Source organism: Lottia gigantea (genome assembly GCF_000327385.1).
Source record: "Lottia gigantea unplaced genomic scaffold LOTGIsca_27, whole genome shotgun sequence".
NCBI lineage: Eukaryota > Metazoa > Mollusca > Gastropoda > Lottiidae > Lottia > Lottia gigantea.
This window is the reverse complement of record NW_008708846.1, coordinates 956970-970039: the sequence shown is the minus strand read 5'-3', so window position 1 is coordinate 970039 and position 13070 is coordinate 956970. Positions and strand designations below refer to the sequence as shown.

At 37.2% G+C, this 13070-nt stretch overlaps 2 protein-coding genes across 2 annotated transcripts; one reads left to right on the top strand and one right to left on the bottom strand.

Moving 5' to 3' along the window:
• Window positions 1-6092: 6092 nt before the first annotated feature.
• Window positions 6093-6275, top strand: LOTGIDRAFT_117775 (hypothetical protein; the record flags this gene model as incomplete). Its single annotated transcript, XM_009056253.1, has 1 exon — window positions 6093-6275. One exon carries the CDS (start codon window positions 6093-6095, stop codon window positions 6273-6275), a length of 183 nt encoding a protein of 60 aa, XP_009054501.1.
• A 2945-nt stretch (window positions 6276-9220) lies between these two features.
• LOTGIDRAFT_161005 (hypothetical protein) lies at window positions 9221-10321 on the bottom strand (the record flags this gene model as incomplete). Its single annotated transcript, XM_009056252.1, has 1 exon — window positions 9221-10321. The coding sequence occupies one exon, from the start codon at window positions 10319-10321 to the stop codon at window positions 9221-9223; it is 1101 nt and encodes a 366-aa protein (XP_009054500.1).
• Between the last annotated feature and the right edge of the window lie 2749 nt (window positions 10322-13070).

The window sequence follows — 13070 nt, the reverse complement described above, 5'->3', positions numbered from 1 at the left end:
GATCACTGGAAAGAAAAATTGAATTGAAAAGAAACATTAGAAGAACTGAATTCTGCGTTGATAGAACTTACAAAGGCAGAAGATGTCGAAATTGACGAGTCGGATGCCTTCAGAGACGTTATTGAATTCGCCATTATTGATATAAATCTAGCATTGTCTGAACTATCAAAGCTAAAATCGGAAGTTACAAAACCAGAAATTTCACAAAACATAGCCAAATCCAGAGCGAGATGCAGACACATAGGGATTTGAACAGCCAATAATTGTCATTTACAAGCCACCATGACTCCCATAGCCAGAACCTCGCAGAACCGGACGAAAACACATCTTCATCTACAACTCCAATGTCAGAAAATAGTAGTATAAATTCAAGAAGTACAAAGCGTGTTAGAGTAAAATTACCAAAATTAGAACTTAAGAAGTTTAAGGGAGATTCCACTGTATGGTTGCAATTTTGGGATACTTTTGAATCCTCAATACATTTGATCGATGAACTTTCGGAGATTGATAAATTCAACTACCTACATACCTTGATGGAAGGTGAAGCTGCAGACGCCATAACGGGTCTACCAGTTATAGGATCTAACTATCAGGAAGCCATAGCCATATTGAAAAAACGGTTTGGAAATAAACAGAAAATAATAAACAAGCATTCAATAAACCTGCTTCATTTAGACTCAGTTTGTGAAATATCCAACTTAAAGGCCACAATTCTCCAATCTAACCTTAGCCGATTATAATATAGGTGAAGAAGGTACCGGTACCACAGATATCGACGTTCTCATCGGAATGGACCATTATTGGGATTTTGCCACGAGTAATGTAATACGGGGGGAGACTGGCCAATTACACAGATTTTTGGACGTTGAAGCCATGGGATTAACGTCCACATCAATACTAGAAAGCCTTCCAGATAATTTGAATTTTGATGGGGTCAGATCCACAGTGAAGTTGCCATGGAAACAACCACATCCTTTATTGCCAGATAATTATTCCTTGAGTCTCAAATGATTTAGAAATTTATATAAGAGATTAGAAGTCAATTTAAAACTTTTGAACGAGTATGACGCCATCATTAAAATCAGATCAGCCTTGGGATCGTTGAAGAAGTAGATGTAGAATCACCAGATATTGGAAATGTCCATTATTTGCCACACCACGCTGTAATACGTCAGGACAAATTAACAACCAAACTACGCATTGTCTACGACGCTTCATCAAAATCCGAAGGTTTGCCATCTTTAAACGATTGCCTATCCGTTGGTCCTTCGTTAAATCAAAAGATATTCGACATCATAGTACGTTTTCGTACTCATCGCATTGGTATTACAGCAGACATAGAGAAGGCATTCCTGATGGTGGCTATTGACGAAAAGGATCGGGATTACGTCAGATTCCTATGGCTTGATGATGTCAACAGTTTCGAACCACAACCAAAGGTTTTCAGATTCACCAGAGTGGTATTTGGATTGACATCGAGTCCATCTCTGGAATGCCACTATAAAATGTCATATGGAACAGTACGCCACGGAGCAACCAGAATTTGTACATAAATTTCTGCGATCCATATATGTGGACGACCTAACTTCGGGAGCAGCCACTGATCAGGAAGCCAAGGAATTTTACGAAAACGCCAAATAAAACCTAGCTTCAGCTGGATTCAACCTTCGAAAATTTACTTCAAATTCAAAGTCACTTAACCAAATAATTAGCCAGAAAGAAGCCGCAAATGGAATGACAATTGACAATGATTTCGTAGAGCCAGTAATCAGGGAAGAAGTTAACACGTATACAAAGTCCACATTAGGTGATTCCACTAATGAAGATGAGAAAATTCTTGGTGTGAGATGGAATTCAACATCAGATCATTTCATCTTTGATATCAGTGAGATAGCTGATTATGCCAAAGACAATACTCCAACCAAACACCATGTAGTCAGTGTAGCCGCAAATTTTTCGATCCACTTGGTTTCCTTTCGCCATCGACATCTATTCCGAGATATTTCAATTGTGGTATACTTGAAACAGTAACCAGTTATGACGTCATGGGATTCTGTGATGCCTCAACCATAGCCTATGTCGCATTTGTTTACCTGAGAATTAATACCCATAATGGATCCTTCATCAGATTTATAGCATCAAAGACAAGAATTTCGCCGCTTTCCCCTACCACTATACCAAGACTGGAACTTTCTCGACTAATTAACACCATCAATGGAGTTTTAAAGGAAGACATCCAGATATCAAACACAATATGCTTCACAGACTCCAAAGTAGCATATCATTGGATAATTAACGAAGCTGGTGAATGGAAGCAATTCGTTCAAAATAGGGTAAACGAAATCCACACACTCACATCAGTCAGCAGTTGGAGACACTGTCCGGAACCAGCAACCCAGCAGATTTGCCTTCAATAGGAGCAGATCCATATTTATTCTTGGAGACTCCACTTTGGAATAATGGACCAGAATGGCTGCCAGAGTATTCGATACAGAGCCAAGAGCCAGCTGAAGATGGGAACTCTTTGCTTGAAATAATTTCAGAAATGAAGAAAGCCAAGCAACACACTGTCTTGGCCGAATTAAACGGAGCCTCGATCAGTAATATTATAGATTATTCAATGTACAGCAACATCGATCGCCTTTTTAGAGTAACATCATATGTTTTTAGGTTCATTCGCCACTTGCAGTCAAAGAAAAGAGTGCCATATCCGGAGAGAAAGCCACTAAATGAATTTGGAATAGCCAAAGAAGATTTTCTCAACGCCGAAAGATTATGGCTGAGGGAGATACAGTCAGAAATTCCACAATATAAGAATTTTGAAAACTGGAGAAACCAATTTGATATATACACTGATCAAGATGGAATCTTTAGATGCCGTGGAAGACTAGGCAATTCAGATCTCCCTGAATCAACGAAATTCCCGGTACTAATTGACCATAAACACTACTTAGGTACATTATTGGTACGCCGAAGTCACTCAGAAGTCATGCATTCCGGAGTAGCAGCCGCGTTAACTCAACTTCGCTCTAAATACTGGACAATACGAGGAAGACAGTTTGTACGTAAAACCATCCACCAATGTCGTATATGCCGTCGTTTTGATTCTAAACCATACGATGCACCATCTGTGCCACCTCTGCCAGATTTTAGGGTCAGAAGATCTTTCGCATTCAGTCATATTGGTGTTGATTTCGCTGGACCCATGTACGTCAAGACGACAACCGATGAGTTACAGAAGACATGGTTATGCCTATACACTTGCACTGTAACCAGAGCCGTACATCTAGAATTGGTGCCAGATATGTCAACTCATGCCTTCATATGCAGCTTCAGAAGATTTACATCATGACGAGGGACACCAGTACATTATAATCTCAGATAATGGTAATACGTTTAAGGCCGCGACCAAAATACTCCATCAGATTAAGTGGTCATTTAACTTAGAGAAGGGCCCATGGTGGGGAGGGATCTTTGAAAGGATGATTAAAAGCGCCAAGATATGTCTCAAGAAATGTATTGGAGGAGCCAGATTGACCCACGATGAACTCGGAAACGTTATAACGGAAGTAGAAGCTGTATTAAACTCTAGACCAATATCTTATGTCTCTACAGAAGATATAGAAGAGCCACTCACCCCATCGCATCTTTTACATGGTAGACGTTTGTTAGACAAACCTGAATATAAAAATGCCATATATCAAGAAGTCACCATAATAGTCCATGATGATAATCAACCCAGAACAGTATGGAAACTTGGAAGGGTAACACGATTGATTACTGGTAATGATGGCAATGTTCGAGGGGCTGAACTACTAGTACAGAGTAAAAATGGAAAAGTCATTTGGAAAGAGACCTCTCCAACGTCTGTATCCAATTGAAACGAGCATCCGAGATCGTGGAGCTACTGATTCTGTCATCGAAAGAGTAAAACCAGATAATCAATCCAAAATTCATTCAGATGATACCACTGGAACTACTCAGTCATCTACGCAAACTGATGAACTTCGACCAAAGAGAACAGCAGCCGTCAAAGCTAGTACAAAGATAAAATCATGGATTAAAGAACTTTAATTTTCAAATGTGTCCAATAATATAAGTGCCAATCTCATGAACATTATTTTGTTTTATACACAATGTGCTTCACGAACTGTGTGTGATGACCAGCTGTTTCATTTCATTACAATTTAGCTACACTGGTCATCAGGGGGGAGTGTATGAGATATGGAATTTTGTGTACATTTTAGGAACTTTTCTTTTGGTTACAAATTTGTCTTGTGCTTACGCATTATATAATAGTCCAGATTATCACATTTTGAAATGCAAAGTCTGGCTTGATGTTCGTGTCTATTATGATTGATTTGACGTAATAAAAATACAGGCCTCTTTATTTCAAAATAAGCCATGTTTCTTTCTCTCCAACGAATTTGCTAAAATTATAAGCCTTACAGCCAGAACCATTCCATGACAGATTGTCGCCAGATCTCCCACATTCTTTTCCAAATGCTTTCTAATGGCTTATGATCAGTACATATAAGAACACTTTTACCATAAACATAATGTTTAAATAGTTGAATTCTTTTCTTTTATATATGTATCTAAGATATCTTTTATTTCTTAATTGTCTTCGTAATATTTAAATATGTCTTGAACGTCTTTCTTTGGTATATATTCTAAAGCTTTGAGGAATTGATAATATTATTGCTCTGGTGTTGTTGTGTAGATATATAATGAATCGAAATCTAAAAGTTTTGGTGTTGTCAACATGTTAAAGGTTAAATATGTTTTTCCAGAACCTGAGTTTCCACAAATACACATAAGCATTGGGTTACTAGGAAATATTTCTGAATGATTAAATTTTTTGCCCATTTTTTATTCTATTTTATTTATTTTATTTTTATTCCTTATCAAGAACGTATGTTTTTAAAAACTATGGCATTCCCCTTATGTTTGACCTTCATTTCTCCGGTGTTGATTTTATCTATTAGATTACTTTAACAGTTTTCTTGGTTTCTTCGCTAAATCGATTTCCATATTCTTTAACCGTCCCTAATATATCTACTACTCCTGAACCTTGTGCTATCTTTTCCATTTCCATATTACGTCTACGTCTTTAAAAAGGAGTCTACAGCACTCGGTGTTCCCAGGCGGTCACCCATCCAGGTACTAACCGAGCCCGACGTTGCTTAATTTCAGTGATTGAACGAGAATTGGTGCTTTCAACGTGGTATGGTCGTATCGGAATTTTTCAAGCGGGTCTTTCTCGCAAAACACAAGAAAATGTCTGCAAAAAGGAGTCTACAGCACTCGGTGTTCCCAGGCGGTCACCCATCCAAGTACTAACCGAGCCCAACGTTGCTTAACTTCAGTGATCGGACGGTAGACACTATGTGGAATTTTTCTTTCGGGTCTTTCTCACAAAACACGAGAAAATGTCTGCAAAAAGGAGTCTACAGCATTCGGTGTTCCCAAGGTGGTCACGCATCCAAGCACTAACAGAGCCCGACGTTGTTTAACTTCAGTGATCGGACGAGAACTGGGGCTTTCAACGTGGTATGGCCGTAGGCACTATATGGTGATTTTTCAAGCGGGTCTTTTTCACGACACATGGGAAAATGTCTTCAAAAGGAGTCTACAGCACTCGGTGTTCCCAGGCGGTCACACATCCCGACGTTGCTTAACTTCAGTGATTGGACGAGAACTGGTGCTTTCAACGTGGTATGGCCGTAGACATTCTATGGGAATTTTCTAAGCGGGTCTTTCTCGCAAAACACTGGAAAATGTCTGCAAAAAGGAATCTACAGCACTCGGTGTTCCCAGGCGGTCACGTATCCAAAAACAAACCGAGCCCAACGCTGCTTAACTTCAAAGATCGGACGGTATGGCCGTAGACACTATGTGGATATTTTTCAAGCGAGTCTTTCTCACAAAACACGGGAAAATGTCTTTAAAAAGGAGTCTACAGCGCTCGGGGTTCCCAGGCGGTCACCCATCCAAGTACTAACCGAGCCCGACGTTGCTTAACTTCAGTGATCGGACGGTAGACACTATGTGGAATTTTTCAAGCGGGTCTTTCTCACGACACTTGGAAAATGTCTTCAAAAGGAGTCTACAGCACTCCGTGTTCCCAGGCGGTCACCCATCCCAGTACTAACCGAGCCCGACGTTGCTTAACTTCAGTGATTGGACAAGAACTGGTGCTTTCAACGTGGTATGGCCGTAGATATTCTATGGGAATCAGATTGAACAACGATAATTATCCCAATCAACCTTGATCCTTCCAAAAAAGATTACAACGAATTGTACAGAAACTATAAAAACATGTGCGAATTGTTTGGAAAATTCCTCAGTTTGAATACACAGATTTTTCTCTCAATCATCCAATCTTTTGTTTCGATCTGTCAGCTCATCTTCTTTTCAAAACAGGGGTAAACATAAATATTCACATTGAAAGAACACAAGGAGATGTAACCTTGCTGGAAGAAGCAAAACATTTGATTAAAATATCAGATAGAAGAATGATAAGAATTGAATAAAAAAAACACCCTTTAAAAATGAAACCAGAAACATTAGTTATGAAAATAAACGAATAATCGAAACGACTCTAATAACTTACAACGGTAAAAAAATGCATATAACCCAAAAGATTATCGATAAATACAAACATTGCAAAGTCAGAGATGATATAGACTTGGAAAGAATTGATCAGAATTTAACTAAAAAAGGTGGATTTTTATCTTTCTTAGAAAGCTGAAGCCGCTGCAAACGCCGAAGCACGTAGACACAATTTGGCAATGGAAAGAGAAGCACGAGGAGGTTCGGGGGTAGGAGATATATTAGGGACGGTTAAAGAATTCGGACAAGAAACCGTTAAAGAGGGATTAAGCAAATTAATAGATAATATCGACACCGGAGAAATAAAAGTCAAACACAAGGGTAACGCCATATTTTTTAAAAACATACGTTCGGGTGAGGGAATCTTTCTTTCAAAGTATAAAGGCAACGGGGTGATTTTTGGAACGAAAATGTAATAAATTAAAATGGGCAAGAAATTCAAACATTCGGACATATTTCCTAGCAACCCCATGCTCATGTCCATTTGCGGATCTTCGGTTTGTGGAAAAACTTACCTCACTTTTAACATGTTGACAACACCGAACCTTTTAGATTTCGAGACTACTCCCGAACAATCCTATTATCAGTTTCTCAAAGCTTTGGAATACGTCTCGAAAGAATACATTTTTCACTACTACGAAAGCAACGAAGACTTACAAGAGAACGCGGAAATAAAAGACATTTGAGACGGATCCTTCTCTGAAACAGACCGACGTTAAAGTGTTTCTGACTAAAAACGTCAACGATTTAAACTTGTCTAAAATCGACAACCACCGAAAGAACTTGATTGTCTTTGACGACTGCGTGGCACAAAGTCAAACCGTTCAACAAAAATTCTTCACGAAAGAACTGTCACTGCATTACCAATCCCAAATCATTCTACGGAATGGACGCCATGTTTATCAGAAAGAACGCAAATTGTTTTTGTATTATTTGAATTAAACGACAAAGATTTATCTCAAATCACGGATTAATCACGGAATGGACAGAGATACGTTTTCAAAGGTTTGTAAAGCACAATGGAGAAACCCGGGTGATCATGGTTATGTATTTGTTAATACCAGAAAACCTGCGGGAGAAAGAGTTATGATCGACATATGTTAATTTTATTTTTTTAAAATGACGGATTGGAATAGTGTTTTGAAAAGAAACAAAAAATACATCGAGGCCAAGAATAAAATAAAGACCCAAGTTGAAAATAACAGATTACAACAACTCGGATTAACGTTAGATCTACAGACTCTCTTTCAACCAATCTTAGAGACTCAAGAGGATATCAAAAAGAAATTAGAATATAGACGTCGAAATCGATTGAATATGGTGGTATTAAGACATTAGATGATATAAAACGTCTTTTTTCAAACCCTGACCCAGATTTACCAAAGAGTATTTCACCAATCGTTGATGATGAGGGGTTATTGTTTAAGATTTAGTGGAAATTCACCACAATTCAAAATCGACACAAAATACTTTAACAAAAGGGTTAATAGATTAAATGAATGGCGGGGATGTTGAAATTGCCGATTACAAGGATTTAGTAGCATACTCAAAATTTCTACATGCGATCAGAAAGTCAGGGCCCGAAACAAGAAGATCGAAAGAAATTAAACTATATAAGAGCAATTGAACATGTTGATGAATACGAAGTTGACGAATTCGATGATATGGTTTCTGGGCTTTTTTACCAGATAACAACGAGGAACTAGTTAATAGATTACGAGTAATATTAGGGGCTATGAAGGAAGGTCATCAATCGGACAGACAATACAATGAAACGACTTTTGGAGAAAAAAATCATCACTAAAAAAGACTATATAAACGTCATTAAAAATGTCCAATAAAGAACAATTGTTCGTTATCACCTCGAATAAACAACAATCAACTAAAAATATCGACGGATAACGGGTTTACGTTTAAAACCATAAGCTTACTACTGGGAAGCTACGAATACGTAGCCATCAACGATTACCTATCCGAATAGGCAGGAAGCGTGAGCGGTAAAAACAATATCGAATTCGAAGGTAATTTGAATCTGAACAAAATAAAATTGATCTTGAGAAATAACAGTCATGTCGATTTCAACGTAGAAAATTCGTTGAATGCGTTACTAGGGTTCGATAAACGAATATACGCGCAATCGACATTGGCGCCACACAAGGCCAACATCGAGAACGACATCGACGTGATCAACATTCACTGTAATTTGATCAACAAGCACAAACGCCAAATCATATACAGCATACCGACTATTACGGTGCCGATCTGATACAGAAACCGTTCCAAACGACCTTTTTACTAGTCAATTCTTTCATGATCAAAGATATAAATCTGGAAATCAAAGACGGTAAAAACAGGTTCATAGACATTGGCAACGAAGAAATTGTCATTCAACTTCATTTAAAACGAGTCAAATAGATCTTCATTCTCTTCTTGAATAGTAAATTAATCGAAATCATCAAATTCATAGTTTTCATCAAAACTATACTCATCTTTATCACTATAAGGATACATAATTCCTTCACTGTTTGGTGGTTTTCTTTTAACATTATTCAAATAACTTTTTAAAAACTTTAGTTTGTTTATCATCATCCTTTGGAATAACTACTCAATTTGTGAAACTTTTTTCCCATGGTTTCTTAAATTCATTCGATATATCATGTCCGCTTGCTAACTGAATGTAATCTTCTACACTTATCTTATCATTAGAATAACCTTTAAATGTTTTCTTTTCTTTTAAAACACCATCAGAAGTTAGAATGATATTGTATTTAACTTTTGGTGCTAAATATAAACCAAATATAATTTCACCATCACCGTAATCGTTTTTACCTTTGCAATAGTCTTTTTCGGAGACCAAACCAGCTCTGTTTAGTTTTTTCCAATTGTTGGATGAAATGTACAAACTATCGGTGTCCGTATAGTATATTTCGGGTCTATAAAATCCATTAATCACATGAATGAAATTATTCATTATTTTTTGAGTGTGAGATAAAACGAATGATCCCAAATGACTAGGTGTTAGTCGTGTAGATTTACTTGAGTGATCTTCGGTAGTAATCTCTTTTTCTTCAATTTCCGTTTCAACAATATATTGAGTATCATTAATTTTCTCATAGGTTTTAATATGTGAATCAAAGTTAGCCTGTAAAGTTGCTTCTTTCCATAAATGTCTAGTTGTGAACATATCTTTTTGAATTGATTTACCAAACAAGGAATTATCTAATAATTTCATGCAATTACTACCTATAATATTACCTTCTCGTTTATATTTATTTCTAAGATCTCTCAAAATTAAAATATAATCTCTATATGTTGGAATTTTAAAATTTTCTTCGTATACTATACCATCTAATATTCTAATAATTCGTCCATCGACTTTAACTATTTCTTGAATATCAAGAAATGTTAAAACGTCGTTACAGAAACCATTTCTGAACCTGATTTTGTTACCAGTTGCCTTTTTACCTTCTTTATTCGTGAAAGTGATTTTATCTTTAGCTAGTATCGGTTGGAAGAACATGTTTTTGGGATAGTCAAACCACACTGTTAAAATAGCTGTTCTTGGTCTAAATTTGTGTTTATTGAAGAGTTTTACAAATTCTTTTTCTTCTTCTGGTAGGAACGGTCTTCCACTTTCTGCTTTTGGATATTCACTGTCTAAATCTGACATTGCTGAAGCGTATAAACCATTAGCATCAAATGCCATTAGTTTATTGCTGTTTATTTTTTTAAGTTTTGAATTAACTTCTGTTTTGGCTTTTGTGCTTGCGCTGTATTCTTTGAACACTTCGTGAAATACTTTCTGTATCACTTAGTGAAATAAACTCCTTTAATACATTACAAATTTCATCCATTTTGTTCGTTTCAAATGATTTTCTATTTGCCGAAAAGCTTCCTCCTTTAATAGATCGTCTGATAAAATTTCTTATAAAAGGATTAGTGTGCGAATAAACTTTTTCTATATTTTCTTTTTCAGTATGTTTCGCAACCATTCTAGTAGTTTCATACGATTCTTCTTCAACCATTTCTTTATCATAATGAAACTAGATGTTGATAGGAACATGTTAAATTAATATGTTGTAAATAATTAGATTTCGAGGAAGGGAGGGTTTGATTCTCACAAATGTACAGGCCTAGGGTGGAGCAGACACTGTATTTAGAAATTAGGATATTGGGTTTTCTTCTGTTCTTATTCTGATCTGAAATTAGAAAAAATAAGTAGAAGTATAGTATCTGTTATGTACCGATTGTTTTTAGTTTACATATCATTTAAGTTCTTATTTTTTGAATATGCAACTATCATTTTCTGCTTATAGGCAAAGTTTGAGCTGTTAGATTATTTGATATATTCTGGTTTACAACTTCTTTCATGACTTGGTTATATAATTTCAAACAAGCTCCAAGACATAGGGTATCCCTTTTTGCATATGATTCCCATTCGTGTCTCAATTCCTCCCAATTGTCTTGCGTGTATTTAGCGATATCTACGTCGGCAATCTTTCTCAAATTCGCGGGAAGATTGGACGAATTTCCCCATGCAGCCAAACTAGATTTTTCATGTTGATAGGAACATGTGAAATTAATATGTTGTGAATAATTAGATTTCGGGGAAGGGAGGGTTTGATTCTCCCAAATGTACAGGCCTAGGGTGGAGCAGACACTTTATCTAGAAATTAGGATTAAGGGTCTTGATATTGGGTTTTCTTCTGTTCTTATTCTGATCTGAAATTAGAAAAAATAAGTAGACGTATAGTTAGTCATATTATTTTTGTTTGAGATAACTAGTTTTAACTAAATCGGCAAGAATATTGTTAATCATGTTAGCAGTTTCTTTGAAAATTGATTTCGGTAAAATGGCATAATGGTTAGGATTATTCAGTTGATTCTCTGCTTCTGAAACGTAATCCTCCCTATTCAGAATGACACAACATGAACCTTTGTCACTCTTTTTAATAACAATGCTATCGTCTTTCTTAAGTATGTTTAACGCTTCACGTTCATACTCGCAAATGTTTTCAATATTTCAGGATGGATGGCGGCCTGAGGGGGTGTCCACGTGGATTTAGGAATAAACATTGTTCTAGCACCACGTGGGGAGTGGTTTTGAAAAAAATATGTGCAGCTAAGATTTCGTTGAAATCGTTCAATGGATGGTCGGAGATAATTCAAGTTAGCTATCTTTGGTGTGGGAATAAATTTAAGTCCACGGTCTAAGATTGAATGCTGAAGGGGTGTGAGAATTTTGCGGCTCAAGTTAACTACAGTTTGGCCTAGCGGTGGCCTCTCAGTATTTTTATCCCGAGTAATTAGTGTAAAGACTTACTCGATGCTTGAAGCTGGTGTATCCAAAACAAATAAATGCTGTTTGCTGTTTCTGGAGACCAATGAAGATTATCAACTGGTTCGAATTCTTCTTCGTAGGGTGGTAAGATTGTTGCGCTGTTGATACTCCATCATCATGTTGTTGAGAGTGCTGAGGTTCTGTTGTGAAATGGGTATACATGTGAGGATCGTGGAGTTTGGGAAGGTTTTGTATGGTGAAATACGGTTTGGTAGCGGATATAATGGTCGTCGACGATGTGACTGGTACTGGTTTGCTGGGCCAAAAACGCACAGAAGGAAGAAAGGTTGGCGGATCCTGGATCACGTGGTGAAGATTCAGATGGTGTGGAAGGGTCTGAAAGTGAAAAGAGAAGGGGAGTGCCCTCTCTACGAGAGCGTTTACCTATGTCTGCTGGACTAGGAGTAGGTGAACTTTGGGCTCGTTTAGGGGTTTGGTTCGGCAGCGTGGTGGCTCTAGATGGTGCAGGTGTAGTTTCCATTTCAGTTGGTAGAGATATGGTTACTGTGGGTTTTTGTTTCGTTGATAGAACTTGGTGATTACAGCTTGAGTGAGACGTTTCCCATAGGAGCGACGGGCCCAGGACAGGGCATGAGAAACGATGCAGGTGATGATAAAGACTTGGTACGAATGGTGGTCAGCTTCTCTTGAAGTGTGGTTTGGTAATGGTCGATCAGGACCTGCTTAACCTAAGAGAGCCATGTCCGATTGAGGGATCTAATATTCGCGTCAACAGCTTCTGTTTTCATTGCTGGACGGATAAAACTATCCAACTACATCGAAGGAAAGAATCCAACGGATATAAAAGTTTTTCTTACGAAAAATGTTAATGATCTAGATTTGTCTTTTATTGATAGGAAACGAAAGAACTTAATATTGTTTGACGACTGAGTAGCGCAAAGAAATCAAGCTGTTCAACAAGAATTCTTCACGAAGGGAAGACATCACAACTGTCACTCCATATACCAATCCCAATCTTTTTACGGGATGGATTCTATGTTCATTAGAAAAAATGCTTTTTTATTATTTGAACTAAGCGATAAAGATTTATCTCAAATCATTCAGTCGATAAATCACGGAATGGACATAGATGCATTTAAAAAGGTTTGTAAAG